Below are 15,903 nucleotides of genomic sequence, written 5' to 3' on the forward strand. Positions count from 1 at the left end.
CTGGGGAAGGGTTTTTGTTTTGGTCAATGATCCACCCCTTGCCTGGGATACTGCCACTTAGCATTTAATGAATGAATGAATGAATGAATGAGCCCGAGGCAGTCACGTCACCTGCTTGGGCTCCTGAAGACATGTGCCCTGCACAACTATCCCTACTGATCTACACTGATTTCTGTACCTGCCACTGGGCCTTGGCACATATGACACCCTCAGCCAGAACATTCTGCCTGCCCCTCTCTGTCTGCTTAACTCCTGTTCATCCTCTGCACTCAGCTCAAGCTGTCCTTGATCCCTCTGCCAGGTCAACTCCCCCGACCATGGAGAATGACTGTCCTTAGTTTTTATAAAACCTACTAGAGAAAATTACTTTAACTCCATTTTTAAAGACCAAGGTTTTCAGTTGCTTGTGCAGATGGATGCTCTCTCCTCCTCCCCTGACCCCTGAGCTCAGGATACATCTAAAGCTCCCCTGAGTGAATCAGCCTGGGAACTGGTTCTGCAGGACAAGGCAAGGAGTAACCACAGGACAAGGTTCATAATTACCCCTTGGTCCTCTGTTTACACAGGACTTATATTACCCAGGCTTCTTCATTGCATCCCATCTGTGTCCACACTGGTGGGGGAGGAGAAGGGGACCCTGGCTTCCCTGGGCATTTGGGCCATGGCACTCACCCTCAGAACAGGACCGGGACAAACACTTTTCCCAATCAAGTAACTTTGTGATCTAGGGCCTTTCCCGGGAACCTGGGGACAGAGAAGTGGAGTTTCCAAACAGAGGCTCTGGGGAAGTGTTAACCCAAGTGAGGTATCGAGAACTCTAGACTGACAGAGTTGGAGAGCTGCTTCCTCTCCCTATCCAATTTTGAGGTGAAGAAATTGAGACCCAGAGAGGGTCAATGGTTCACCCAAGGCCACACAGTACGTGAATCCCAAAGCCGGCATAAGAACCTACAGTTTTCACTACGGTTCCTGAGTCTGGGCTTCTGGAGCTGGAATGTCAAGAATTCTTGGTTTTGTCTCCACTAGCTGTGGGACCAAGGCATAGAAACTGATGAGAATGGATAGAGTTTAGTAGCTCTTACCTGGGTGTGCCCAAAATACAGGTGTCTGGGGCCCACCCCTCATCCACTGGGTCTGCAGGAAAGCCCTGACATGCGGATTCTGAAAGGGTTCTTGGAGATTCTGACATGCCATGATACCTGGGAAGTCTGGGCCTGGCCGATGCTCAAGTCCCTTCCAGCTTGACGGATACTCAGCTGCAGATACTAAAGTGAGGCTCATGCTCAAGTACATTTCTGTTATCAATCCACAGTGACAGGTCTCAGTGGGACGTCTCCGAGCCCAAGGAGGCAACCTGAAAATTTAAAAATTGCGGTTGTCACGTGATGAGGTTGGTTCCCTGGCATTCGGTGATCTTGCCCTGCAGACTGTGAGGACAGCTCCTCACAGTGAGGAATTGCCCCCGAGTCCTGCACACCTTTTTTTTTTTTTTTTTAAATTAGTTAATTAATTTATTTGACAAAGAGAGAGAGAGATCACAAGTAGGCAGGGAGGCAGGCAGAGAGAGGGGGAAGCAGGCTCCCTGCTCAGCAGAGAGCCCAATGCGGGGGGCTCGATCCCAGGACCCTGGGATCATGACCTGAGCCGAAGGCAGAGGCTTAACCCACTGAGCTACCCAGGCACCCCCTGCACATCTTTTTAATAACATCTTACCAGAATACTCATATAGGTAAAAAACCAGATCGTAGTCACATGAGCCAAAAATTTGACTTTCTTTAAAAAAAAAAAAAAGACTTATTTATTTTAGAGGGGGGAAGGGGGAGCAGAGAGAGGGGAGGGGTGGGGCAGAGGGAGAGACAGTCTGAGGCAGACTCCACAGTGAGCATGGAGCTTGCTGTGCAGGGCTGGATCTCACGACGCTGAGATCCCGACCTGAGCCGAAGCCAAGAGTTGCATGCTTAACCAACCATGCCACCCGGGCGTCCCCCGATTTGACTTTCATGCAAAAAGTGCATTTCTTTAAAAACATGGTTTTACTATACGCACTGTCTAAAGGGTAATTACCATGTGGAGAGTTGCATGTAAGTTGCCTCATCTAGCTTGAAACTTGGCAACTCTTAATCCAACAACCTTTCCGAAAAATCACATCACCTAGGACGACGCGGCTTATACAGCCAATGAGTCACCGGATGATACCTCCATACTGGTCTGCAGCTGTAGCTTTCAGTTCATAACGATTGTACATCATTATAGCAAGATCCAAATTTAGCCTCTTTTTCAAATGTCAATTATAAAGGACAAAGAGACAACCACATTCAAATAATTATTGCTTTCTCTTAAAAACATAGTCCACCCAGGGGTGCCTGGGTGGCTCAGTGGGTTAAAGCCTCTGCCTTCAGCTCAGGTCATGATCCAGGGTCCTGGGATCTAGCCCTGCATCGGGCTCTCTGCTGAGCAGGGAGCCTGCTTCCCCCCCCCTCTCTGCCTGCCTCTCTGTTTATAACAGATTTTGTAACTCACATAAACGGGGTGTTGGGTCTGGTTGGTCTGAAATGTACTGATCAATAAACAAAACCTGTAGGAAGACCATAGAGAGATCTGAGGCTCTTGGAGAAGCCTTGAAAAGGCCTTGGGTTCCCTCGGCGGCCGAAGTCAGGTTAGAAAGACTGACCGACTGTCAGGATCAGGTTCTGATGGGGAATGAAGCCAGACCTGGAGGTCTGGTCAAGGTCAGGGGGCGGGGCTTGGTTTAGCCGGTCCCAGAGTGCAGCCTGGAATCCTACCTGAACTCCTAGACACGCGTGGAGTGGATCTGACTAATGCTCTGGAGGGTTCCTGGCTCATGGCTGGGTACACGCGTCTGTCTCCTGAGGTGCCGCCACCGCCCTCGGATAGAGGCTATTAACTTTTGTTCTACAACTGGGGAAGCCCAGGCTCAGACCATGAGACCCACTTGTTCGAGGCCAATGCAGCGATCGGGGAGAGGCTAATGTGCCTGCCTTCAAAGCAGTTCTGTCACCACAGGCCCTAGCTGGTTTCCTTCTGCCCAAGGAAGGGTGTATTTATTTGGCTTCTGATAAGCAGTCACTCGGGGTGTGAGGCTTTGCTAAAAGTGATCCCGTAGCCCAGACAGCAATGGGTGGCTTCCTCAGGAAAAGCCGGCTTCCTTGGGAAATGATTTGTTTCTTGGGGGTTTTGGCCATTCTGACTTTTGGCTGAACTGGTACCTGGGACATGGACCTCAGTGACCCAGTGGAACCTTCCTGTCTATCCCAGGATGGCACACTCTGGGCACCTGCTCCCCATGTCAGTTGCCCCCACTGTGTCTGGCCGGCCCTTAGCTTACCTTCTCCAGGCCGGTCTTGTGTCATCCAACCTGCTGCTGGTGGCTGGTTTCCTGCCTCTCCATGGGGAGGGCATTTCAGGCTCCATGATCAGAGGCCCTGCATGGGGGCTTTCCTGCAGGCCATTCCTTTCCAGGAGGGGTTCAGAAGCTGCAAGAACATCTGCCCATAGCCCTATCTTGAGGTGAGCTTCCACAGAAGGCCTCCAGTTGGGTGGGGAGGTGTCAGGGACAAGAATGGAGGTGTGGGTAGTATGTTCCTGCTTTTTAGAGTGGGGCGTGTGTTCTCCTGGATGGGGGAAGGGGTGTCACTAACTTGGCCATGGAGAGCTGCCATTTTAAGCAGAGCCCGATTTGCTGGCATGAATTGTTTTAAAAGAAGCCGTGTAGGCGGGGCCGGGGCACCTGGGCGGCTCAGTGGGTTAAGCCTCTGCCTTCGGCTCAGGTCATGGTCCCAGGGTCCTGGGATGGAGCCATGCATCTGGCTGTCTGCTCAGCAGGGACCCTGCTTCCTCCTCTCTTTCTCTGCCTCTCTTCCTGCTTGTGGTCTCTGTCTGTTAAATAAAAATAAAATCTTTTTAAAAAATTAAAAAAAAAATAAAAAAGACGATGCCGCCATGTAGGGTAAAAAAAAAAAAAAAAAAAAAAAAAATCCCAGACTATATTTCTTCTCATTGTGGCCCCTGCCACCCCAAACCCTCCGTCATCAACACAAATTCCAGTCCCTTGCTGGTTCTTCATGGGTATTTCCAATCGCTCCCATTATTTTTGTTATCCGGGAAGGCACCATGATGTCACTGAAGGCCAACTTGGGAGCATTAGTTCCCCTTGCCCCCCAAATATTCATCAATCTCCCTACACCATCCCAAACAAACACTGTACTTTCTCTGCAAGCAGGATGTCCAGGAAGTGCCTGTCAGAATTTAGGGTGCATATCTATTACCTGGGGGGCTTGTTGAAATGTAGATTCAGATTCATCATCTGGAGTGGGGCTCCAAGAACCTGCATTTCTAGCAAGTGTCCCAGTGATGCCAGTGATACTCCTGGGGAAACCATACTCTGGGTTCGGAAGCTCCAGGGAACCCTACCTCTGCCTCCCACCAGCCAGCCCAACCCGTCCTTCTGAAGCCCCCACTGTGAGAGAGTCTGGTGGGGGGAGAGGGGAAGGAGATCTGCTTGTGTCCTCTCCTTAGCCACTGCTTCTTGCTTTTTCATATCCCTTTTCCCTCTGCACTGCATTATAATTCTCTCTTTTTTATCTCCTTTGTTCTCCTCTCTCTAGCTTTCTCCCAAGGGCCCACCGATATAGCTAGGACACATAAGACCAAGAGGCTGTGGGGATTTTGTTCTGTTTTAGTATAATGTGATTCCCCCGTGAAGGCTGAAATTATCTCCCTTAATCCCCATGCTGCTTTTATCCCTGGCCACTGTCTACTTGTTGCTTCTAGTGTAATCCCTGATGTTATCCTGTGGTTAGGGGGAGAGGGAGCGTGGGGCAGAGGAGCCGGGGGCCTTGAGTGTCTCTCTGTCTCTGTCTCTGAATCTCTCTGTCTCTGTCTCTGTCTCTCTCTCTCTCTCACACACACACACACACAACCTCTGGGCTCTGCCAGCAACAGCCAAGAGTCATGTTCCTTTCTAGGCCTTGGTTTCCTCACGCATACGCAATGGGGTTGAGCTGGCCAAGAGTGGAAGTCTCCTCCACCTCAAATATTTGAATTTAATAAATCAACCAGCATATTTTAGGCTCTCCCTCCAAAATTTAAAGCCTTAACTTTCTATCCAAAAACTCTATCCCCTTCTTCTGTGTGTCTTCGGAGTGATCATTCACCTTCTCTGGGCCTTGGTGTCCTGATCTGCAAATTGGGAGGTAATGAGAGTCAGCTGATCTGGGCAAGTTAGGACCTAAAGAGAGTCCTGGTTGTAAAGGTACCTAGTTTAGTTCTTGGCAAATTTAGTTTCTTAGTCAGCTCGGGCTGTCACAATAAAATATAAGATAAAGGTGTTGCCAGGTTTGGGTTTTGGTGAGGCTCCTCTTTCTTTCTTGCAAAGGGCCACCTCATTACGCATGCTCACATGACTTCCTTTTTGTGCCTGACTGGAGAGAGAGAGCCAGAGAGGGCTGCGGCCTCTTCCTTTTCTCATACAGACACTAATCCTATTATGGGAGCTCTGCCCTCAGGATCTCATCAAACCCAATGACTTTCCAGAGACCCCACCACCACAATGGGGGGTAAGGCTTCAACAGACGAATTCTGGGCGGGGCGGAAGGGGCGGAGACAAACTTTTAGTCCACCACAATAAGGATTAGTCAATAACGTTGAATTGGTTGGTTCATCCGGGAAGAATGACAGGATGACCTGCTGCATTTTAAGGAACTGCAAAATTGTACTGCAGAAGTGTAGGGAGGGACCAGAGATGGACCCTGGTCCTTCAGTCAGCTGGCATAGAGATTTTAGATGAAAGGATGGGAGGTAGCAGCTAAGGAGGAGGTGAGGGAGAACAGATCCTAGGATGGAAGAAGAAATAAAGAAGGGGGGTGGAAGTGGGGAGTGGGGGGTGGGGAGATCACGCCTGGAATCTCAAAGTGACTCTTGATGATTTGACATTGGCTGAAGGGCTCAGAACATTTCCTGGCCCTTCCACACTGAGAATGGATGTCTGCTGGGAGATAGCAGCAAGGGGGTAAGGGTTTGGGAGCATCAGTGACTGATTCAGGAGCTTTGAATGGCAGAGGTGTCTGGGATTTCCGATGGGGTGGCGCTGACGGTGAGGAAGCTGAGACCTGCTTGACCCTTTCAGAGTTTTCACCACTCTGGCGGCCAGGCTGGGAAGTGACAGCCCCTCAGGGTGTGCAGAGGAGGGCAGCCATTCTAACAAGGGATTCCATCCCGAGAGCCCTGGTTGAGGGGTACCAGGGGCAGCGATGACACTCTAGGTTAGTGTCCTGACAACATTTGCAAGGGGTTGGAATTGGGTACCCTCATTCGTGTCATTTTTGTTAAGATTTCAAGATTCCAACTAGGTGTCATTTTTAAATCTGTTGAAAAAAATACCGCATGCTGATCACTGGTCAGTTACCTGAGACTACCCTATCTTTGCTCCTGCTGAGTTAGTGTCCTAGGCAAGTCATGAAAAACATATTTGAGATTGAGCTATTTCATCGGGAAATGAAGGCTGACGTTTGTGGTCCCGGTGGGCACTTTCACTTCAGTGTTAGACGCTTCCCGACATTGTTCATGAAAATAAAGTAATATTGGTAACGTTTTTTGCCCAGTACCTGGTCTCTGTTCTTCATGTTTGTAGGGGGAGGGGAGAAGGGGGAGGATAATTTCCCATCCCTTTTAGGAGTTTTCATGTAGTTTTTCTTCAGGCATTATTGACCTCAAGGAAATCTGGAAAGAAAAGGTGCAAACCTCTGAGACATCTATTAAAATCCCAAAGGTCTTTCTAGGGACCCATTTTGAGTGGTTGCTTTGGGTTAGTTGGTGCAGTGCTCGGCATGCGGACTCTCTCAAGGGCTCCAAGTGACCAAATGTGGCCAGTGAGTTGGTTTTTACAAAAGGCGGCCTGAAGGAGAAGGGGGTGATGGTCTGTCGCCAGGTTCCACCATCCCTCAGGGCCCGCTAAGATGCCGGTCCCTGCCTGGCCAGCAGGCGGCGCGCACGCGCCGTCAGGCTGGGAGGAGAGGCGGGCCTCGCCCCCCCCCCCCCCCCCCCCCGGTCTCCAGGCCGGAACGTGCGCGCCCTCGATGCCAGGGTCGCGCACGCCGGGACTGGGGAGCCATTTCCGGGCGGGGAGGGGCGGGTCCGCCGGCGGTCGGCCCTCCAATCTCGGCGGCGGCGGCGGCGGCTGCAGGGGGAGCCCGCGCTCCGCTGCCGGCGAGTCGGTCGCGTGGTGAGGAGGAGCAGGGCCGGCGACAGGGAGAGGCTGAGGGAAGGAGCGGGACGGCGGACTCGGGGCAGGGGAGTGCAGGGGGCCGCTGCGGCTCCGGAAAAGGGAGGGTCGGGCTGGCGCGGACGGCTCCTGGGTGGGCGGGGCAGGGGCGTGAAGAGGAGGAAGGAGGGCCCCGCGGACCGAGGGGTGCGGGCTGAGTGTGGGCGTGCCGAGCCCCTAGTTCTGAGGGAGCTGGGAGTGGGGGTGGGCCCGAGAGGGAGCCCCCGTCCCGCGGAGGTGGGAGCGGACCGGGGCCGCCGCGATCTGCTGATCCTTCCTTACAGAGGAAGGGCTCCGGGCTGGGAGCGATGGAGTCGGCGGCGAGGCCAGCGGGGCTCGGGAGGCTGGACGCTGGGCTGGGCTGAGCTGAACTGAGCTGAGCTGAGCTGCCGGCGGCGTCCGACCCTCCTCCCTGCTGCGCTGGTGGGCTGGGCTCCCGGGCCCCGGGGCCGGGTCGGGGGCGGGCTGGGCGTTTCCCCGGGTGTCTACCTGGGGGGCGCGCTGGGTGGGAGGCTGGGTCTGGATTCGTTCGGTCAGCTGTGGGAGGAAGCACAGTGCCAGCAGGGTTGTGATTCGCTGGCTTGGGTGCTGAGGGGGTGGAGTGTCCTAGCTGCGAGTGAAATCGGAGCTCTCAAAGGAGGGAGAGAACCATTTCTTGACTGCTCCTGCGACTCTCGGCGGGCCGAGGCCACAGTTTAAAGCTCGAGAAGTAAACAAACCTGGTTCCCTTTTGCAGAGGGGAGGCGCCGAGAGGAGGGCTGGGGGAGGAAGATGCCGAGTACGGACCTTCTGATGTTGGTGAGTCTTTCCCAAACATCCTCCTGGTTATAAGGCACTTTGTCCCTTAAGTTTTATTTTTAGTCGAAAGGATCTGAGTGTGTGGATCTCGCTCCTGGTGCTTGCTTTTGGTAGCTGAGCGTTTCTGCTCCCCTTTTAGTTCGGGTGTGCTGGTTGGGATGGATAAATGCTGATTTACATATACGAATATGTTTGTATTTAATGAATGCGAAGAATCTTTTACAGAATTCTTGTGGTTGATTTTAATCTCTCCCTTTCCATACTCCTAGAACGGTTTTAAAACTTGTATTCAGTTTTGCCTGCGTCTGCCCTGTACTCGTTGATAAGCGTTTGTCTCTCAGACTAGACTTAAGATTCCTCAGAAAACAGATAATCATGTCTTACATGTTTAAAGATGAATAAACAGCTGTCATAGTGCTCTGTCTATAGTAAGTGCTAAACACATGCTTGTCGAGTTAAACTAATTTGAATTTAAGTTTTTCTGTTGGGCTGAGGAATATTCCCTGCTTTGGTAGAGTCTGTTTTTTCCTCTAGAGATTTCTGTGCCTATTTCTCCCCACCCCCTCCACCCCTCCCCAGCAGGGAGAATAGCATTGCAAAATGAGTGTTTCCCAAAATGAGCTTTTATTCTTGGGACATTTATGATTCCATAGATGGACTTTTTTGGGGGTATTGTGGGGAGCCCGTGGCTTTCTAATAGCTATCTTGAAAAACAGCATTTTGTTTTTAATAAGCTACTTCTCCGGGTCTGATGTGTCTTTGTGCAAAAACACTGATTTCAGAACAATTCATCTCCCTCTCTTTATCTCACTCTCCCAGAGAGCTGGTAGCTGTCACTGGGAAATGGGCAAAAAAAACTGGCAGTGAGGTTTTTTTGTTTTTGTTTTTTTTAAATACCCAGTGCTGACTTTCTGTAGTGGCAAAACCTGTAAGGTCTGTGGGAGGGATAAAGAAGGAAATCAAGTGCTGATTAGTGCTGGTTTGAGGCAGAGACCAAGGATGGTTTTAGAGACCGAGGTAAATACTTGGCTTATTCAAAGATCCTGATAAAGAGTTCACTTAAAGTAGCTTTTTGCTTCAAATTTCATGGATTGCCAGTACATAATCCTTATTTATAATGCAATTTTAAATTCTTATTGCAGGAGCCGTGTTATTAAAAAAATTGGAAGCTATACATAAGCAAAAGGAAGCAACCCCCCAATGATTACACTATTCAGAAATAAACACCTTAGAGGGTTAATGTAGAATGATTTGTAACGATTGGCAGTTTTTCCCCTTACATACAGATCAATATGTTGATGGAAATTAAGATTTCCTTGTGTAAGTAGGCTACACCTTCATGGCCAGAGATGAGCTTGTGACTTCTTGGGTCCGTGTGCTCTCTTGAAAGGTGTGGCCAGTCAGGGTTTTTTTATTCAGGATGTTAACTTGGGCATCCGTTTTGTTTTGAAGCATTTCTCTGGCCACCACCATTAGTTTTCATTTCCTCATTTGATAAGCTAGAGTATTAAGGGTGTTCATTTGCTTGTTGGTATAAGGAATACATTGACATGGACAGTGACTGGCTCTCGAGAATCCTAACTCTCTGAGGATACTGTACATGTTCCTTGAGGTGCTTTCTCTGGGAAAGCTGTTATTCTTTGCCTGTGCCGCGTTTTTGAGGCCAAATGGTAAAGCACCAGTGGCCAGGGCCGGGTTCTTGATGAAGGCAGTAAACGGTCATTATCTGCATTCTTTAGCTACTTTGTGTGAAGTGGAAGATGTTCTGGGCCCTCTAACGGGGAAGAAGGGACCTCAGGTAATTTTAAAAAAAAAAAAAAAAAAAAAAATAGCCTCCATGCCAGGCAGCGGGTTGTAGAGCCGCAGAAGTAGAAGCAATCTTGGAGGCCGTGTGATGCAACTTCTCACTTAGATTGTATGTGAATCCTTTTTAGAGCATATCTGATGAATGGATAGCCCGTCATCCATCCTTTCTGCTGGGGGAATAAGATGGGCATAAGCTGGTTCACAATCCAGGGTGGACCCAGGAATAATAACATACAGCTGGTAGCTAACATTTATTGAACATGTCTTACATATTAGGTGCGGAAACAGATACTCTCCATGTTCATTGAATTTTCACAAAAACCCTTTGAAAAATATGCCAGCATCCTCCTCTTGTAGGTGAAAAACCAGGCTCAGAGAGGGTACTGCTGCCGTGAGCTGGTGGAGCCTCATTTGAACTCCAGCTAGTCTGACGTCAGATCCTTCCTTCTGCCTTTTTTTTTTTTTTAAAGATTTTATTTATTTATTTGATAGAAGACACAGCAAGAGAGGGAACACAAGCAGGGGGAGCGGGAGAGGGAGAAGCTCTCTTCCCGCTGAGCAGGGAGCTCAATGTGGGACTCAATCCCAGGACCCTGGGATCATGACCTGAGCCAAAGGCAGACACCTAACCACTGAGCCACCCAGGCGCCCCCTTTTCTGCTTTGTGATGCTGCCTTGGACCACATTGCGCACAGTGACAGAGTTTGCTGAGCATTTTGAGTGACGGGACAGGGGTTCGTGTGGGGCAGGGGGGCACTTTGGAAACCCATGTGGGGGTGCTTTTGTTTTCTAGTATGGTCCTGTCTGAAAATACATGCTACGTGAGACAGATCTTCTGATTTATTTTCTCCTACCTTGGCAGTTAGGGCATTATGCCGAGATTTTTAAAAGTTATGTTCACACAGGTAGTCTTTGAATTCCGTTTCAGAACCATAAAAGGGGCATACGAAATATTTGTTCTAATAAGAGGGCGGCAAATTTGATAGTGTTGGAAACTGCTTATGTGGACAGTATCCTGTGGCACGAAAGCATGAAGATGAACCAGAGTCCGGAGTTGATAAGCCTTATCCTACTCCATACTGTAGGGCTGCGGCCGCTGTCTGCCGTGCCTTCCTGCCCTACACTTTGCCCTCGTTTGATAAGGATGGTTTGCCTGAGTTTTTCCATTTGCTCACTTGTGTCATGAACTGTAGTACTTTCCACCTGTGTCTCGAAGAGAATGAAAGGGGTGAGGGTATTCATCTGAGACCCATGATGCTTTCAGAAGGATTTCAAATCCAGAGTTTTTTTTTTTTTAGCAGTTTCTCTCCACTTTGCCCACATTCTTTTCACCCATGTTCTCCTCCTCCCTGGTGCTAGGGTATGGTGTTACTTTGTAAGTTGTCAAATACTTAGAGCTTTTAAGAAAAGAGTAAGTCTGCTCCTTTGGGTGTCTTTTCTCTTTTCTCATCCGGTGACTCATTCACGCCATGGCAGTGCTGGGTGGAGGTGGAGTGCTCGTTTATCTGGGGCCAAGGTTCTCGGCTGTGATTTTGCTCCCCAGGAACATTCGGCAATGTCTGGAGGCACTTTTGGTTGTCCTACTGAGTGCTAGAGGTCAGGAATGCAACTACAGGCCCTATTGTGCATATAGCACTCCACCACCAAGAACTATGTGGCCTAAAATGTCGGTAACGCTTAGGTTGAGAAACCCTGGTCCAAGGTTCCTTAACACAGGTAATAGCATCTGTGTAGCCCTGGCATTCATGTGGGTGAGAGATGGGGCCTTTTCTTAGAGTTCGGTGGGTCTGTTCCGGTGCTCCTTTGGGTTATTTTGTCCATGGACCAAGTCCTGCTTTGGAATGTCTGTATTGGACTGTATACAGCACAGTCTTCTGTAATACAGTAAAATCTTGAGAAATGCTTTCCTTCACAACATCTCTGAAGCACTCTTGATTTGGAAACAGTAAGCCTGTCTTGGTTTTGTTTTTTGGGTTCAAAATGGAATCTTTCCAGATCTCAAGAGCTTTTATCTTTTGAGCCTTGAATCTCTCTTAGGCATGCTTTCTTTCTGAATGTCAGGTCGGATTTGAGCCATAAGCCAAAAGATCGACTTTGAATCTGGTATCTTGTTTGTAGGATTGTCTAGGGAAAAAAGGGAAAATTCATTAGGGCTGGTAGGACCTTTAAAATTTTGGTGACCATTTGAACGGCCCTTGTAAGATGGCACCATGTTTGGCATTGTCCAGTCTTACTGGTAAAGCAAAACTACAATAACAAGTTCGATAATTCCTCCAGCCATGGGTCTAAAGGAAGGAGGGGTGATAAATAATAGATAAATGCCAAATCCCAGTATTTGGCTTGGCTTTGCAGTCTGTGTGTCAGGAGTTTTTAGTGCTGTTTGCTTTCTTAATTAGGCTCTTCCCAAACATACAGTTTGTACACATTGGTGGCAAACCTGGGAATCATTTTGGGATTAAGAATTTTCCATAGGGAATTGATTTAGAGTGACTCAGTCCGTATGTGGAAATATATAGAGCACAACTACTGAGAGGAAAACCATGCGGGGGTAAGAAGAAACAGGCATCTGGGAAGATGGAATGGTGCAGGCTGAAGAGAGGGTTGGATATATCTGCAATCTCCTGGCACCCTCCCGTAGTGTGATTGAGGAGAAGAAAGGACTGTTTACAAAGCTGGGTAGAGTTAAGGAGACCCATAGGGGTTGGTGAAACGCCTCAGGGTTAAGAGTCATCATCATTCTTAGGCCTGAGTGGGCAAAGAGAGAGTAGCTTCTGGAATGTTGAAAGTTTAGCTGGAGGAGAGGGTAACCTGTAGGAATGCTGCCACTGCCAACTGGTACCGTAGCAGGAAGGGAATCGGGGAATACATACCTCACACCCTTCCTTTTCCCACCCTCTGATCTTACGATGGAGCCTTTCCTCAGCCAAACCCAGCTGGAAACGAGAGGATAAGGAAAGGAGCCTGGGAGGTTTAATTCATAGAGGGCGGTCCTGTGAGGCACAGAGGGGTGGAGAAGGTTGGATAGAGGATCTGGAGGAGCCAGGGGAGGCTAGCCAGCATGCTCAAGTTGAGGTCAAGTTCATTCTGAGAGGCACAAGCGAGAAGATAGCTTGTTAGCAGAGTCTCGAAGAAGGGATAGAACACAGAATGTTACAGAAAAGGAATATTCTCACTGATAAGAGAAGGATAGATTCAGAGGCAAAATGTTGCCACAGCTTTGGCAAGGCGGGAGCTGCTTTTTTCCAGGAGTAGCCTTAGAATCTTAATTGCCTGAAGGGCATTGAGAGATCCTGCAGTCCAGCTTCCCTTGCTGTGTGGAAATCCTTTCCATGGTGCCCTGCCAGGGGTGCGTGCAGAGTGCTTTCTCATGGAGTTCTTTCCATTGTTGGTCAGCTTTAATTGTAGAAAGGGTTCCTTTTGTCCAGATCACTGACATATCCGGGAGGGTTAGGTTTGGCTATCTATAAAAGAAAAACTAAAGTAATAGAGATTTTTAAAGGTAGAAATGAATTTCTCTAAAGTAAGAGAAAGCCAGAGTAGACACTTCTTGGCTGCTTTGGCTGTTCCTAGGGCTTTGAGGAGGTTCTACCAAACGCGGTGTGTCCCCTTCTGGTCCAGCATAGCTGCCCTGAGCTTGAGCTGTTACATTCATGTTGTATTTGGTAGGAACAGCAAAGGCAAGGAGAAGGACTTGCCCTCCTTTTTAATTAAAAATGTTTTCATATGAAATTTGTTACACATATAGAGAGCTATATAAAGCACTTGTCTGTATTTTAAAGGATAAAGGTAAAACAGTCATACACTCTCCCCAGGTTAAGAAATAAGAGTATTTACTCCCAGTCCCATGTGCCTCACCCTGATTATATCTCCTTTCTTCCCCTCTAGGGATAACTGTCCTGATTTTTGGAATAATTAATCTCTTGCTGTGTTACCAAAAAAAAAAGTTACCACTTACATATATGTCCCTAACTTTAGTTTTGTTCATTTTTTAACTTGCTGTAAATCTGTGTATATGTATCTTTTGGTGATTTCCTTATGTTGCTCAGTATTTGTGAGACTCATCTATGTTGTTACATGTAGTTATTGGAGTTTCTCGTTCATTCATTTTCATTGTTGCCCAGCGCCTCACTGTATGACTACCACAGTTTATCCAGTGCATGATGGTGGGTACTTAGGTGGTTTCCAGTTTGGGGCTCTTTTGAACATTACCGTAGTGAACTTCCTTGTATATGACAAAGTTTTTCTGGGATTTCCTCCTGGGAGTAGAATGGCTGCATTGTACCTTCACTTGATAATGCCAAACTTTGTAGAAGTGGATGCAGTTTATACTCCTAGCAACAGTGTATGAGAGTTTTTGTTTCTGTGCAGTTTGACAAACTTGGTACTTAAAAGCTTTTTATACTTTTTGCCATTCTGGGAGGGTAAAATCTAATTGATTCCCATATGCATTTCCCTGATTACTCCTGAGGGTAAGTGTCCTTCTCTTTGTATATGGAGTGTTTTGTGGGGTGCCTCTTCCCATCTTAAACACTTTCTCAATTATTTATTTCTCCTTGTAGTTGTAGTAGATTTTGTTGTATTTTGAGATTTTGTTACTAGGTGCATGTGGATTTAAAATGATCACATCTTACCTAGTAAGTTGCGCTTTTAACCTAATAGTGCGTTTTGACTTGATATAATACAGCTGCATGTGCTTCTTGTCCTGAAATGGGGAAACCGTAAATGCTTGATGAAATCGAATGAGTGTCTTGCCGGTTGTATAGGCAGGAACTGCAGAACAGTCTTTATCCTGGTTCGTTTTTCTGGTATACTGCTGTTTATATGGCCTGTTATCACTGACAGTGGATAAATCACTTTTGAATTTAAGAAAAAAAAAGGTAGTTTTCTTTTTTGAGGAGGAACTTGCATACAGTAGAGGCAGGAATCTTAATTATACAGCTCAGTAACATTTGCATGTGGTTACACTGTGCTCACTGCCTAGATACTAAGAATGTCCAGCCTCCCAGCAAGTTCTTCCTTCCCTCCCATTTGGACCCACCAGGGTTATCCTTCTCACTTCGGCTTTGTTTTGCTGATTTTTGAACCTCATAAATGGAGACATACAGTATGTTTTATTTCGAGTGTCCTTTTTGCCGAATCTGCGAGATGCAGCCGTGCTCTTATGTAGCAATAGTTTTAAAAATCATAGCTGTGTGGTTTTACATGTATAAAATGCCGCAGTTTAAAAAAAATACTGCAGTTTATTCCTTCTATAGTTGGTGAACATTTGTGTTTCTAGTTGTTGGCTGTTTTCAGTGACACTGCTACATTCTTGAATATGTCTTTGGGTAAACATAGCATTGCCAGGTCATGAGGCCTGCTGCCAGATGGGTTTCCCAAGTGGTTGTACCAATTTGTACTCCCACAGGATTTTCTTAATGTGTAACTTGTGCTTTTAGCTTTTGGGCAGCGAATCTTAGATTTCTGTTACCTGCACATTAGATGTAGGAAGACAGCATTGAGAACTCTGTCCTGAAGTAGGGTAGGCACTTTTAAAGTGTGAAATGTCCTTCCTTTTCTGTAATTTCCCCAGAGAGTAAAAGCCTACTGTGTTCTTATTTATCTGGTCTCTAACTATTAATAAACATTTGATGGAAAGAGAGCAACCTGGGTTCTCTGTTGAGAAGCAGCTGTTGTAGTATATTTACACTTTGTGCTCCGTCCTGGGGAGACCTTTCTTTTTTTTTCCTGGAGGCTTTTCTGAAAGCATTTAAATGTATTCCTTTGAAATGCATTTTGGCAGAGAGGACTGATGTATTCTCTTTTAAAACCACCGTGAGTTCTAGTCTTACTGGTGCTGAAACAATTGAGGCAAATAGAAAATTCTGTTTTCATACTCTAGTAGGAAGGACTCTAGAGACCAAAAACAAGAATGCCTCCAGGGACCTGCTCCCTGTCTAGCTGCATTGCAGCCAGGGTGGACAAAGGCCTAGGAATAAGCTACCCAGCCCTTTTTGATAAACTTGTGATTTCAAGTGCTT

General features: G+C 47.6%; 1 protein-coding gene across 6 annotated transcripts in view; it reads left to right on the forward strand.

Moving 5' to 3' along the window:
• Nucleotides 1–15,903, forward strand: part of SGPL1 (sphingosine-1-phosphate lyase 1) — a 67,939-nt gene that overhangs the window by 7,994 nt on the left and 44,042 nt on the right. The window contains exons 1-3 of one of the 6 annotated variants that reach the window (XM_032312047.1): nucleotides 7,145–7,240; nucleotides 7,564–7,702; nucleotides 8,016–8,077. The exons of 1 other annotated variant lie outside the window; for it this stretch is intronic. In XM_032312047.1, the coding sequence (XP_032167938.1) occupies nucleotides 8,051–8,077 (27 nt within the window). In that variant the 5' untranslated portion in view covers nucleotides 7,145–7,240; nucleotides 7,564–7,702; nucleotides 8,016–8,050. Of the gene's footprint in view, nucleotides 1–5,554; nucleotides 5,577–7,100; nucleotides 7,703–8,015; nucleotides 8,078–15,903 lie in introns of those variants that run through there. 4 more of the 6 variants (XM_032312043.1, XM_032312045.1, XM_032312044.1 and 1 more) reach the window with 4 other exon arrangements.

Source organism: Mustela erminea, chromosome 14 (assembly GCF_009829155.1).
Source record: "Mustela erminea isolate mMusErm1 chromosome 14, mMusErm1.Pri, whole genome shotgun sequence".
Classification (NCBI taxonomy): domain Eukaryota; kingdom Metazoa; phylum Chordata; class Mammalia; order Carnivora; family Mustelidae; genus Mustela; species Mustela erminea.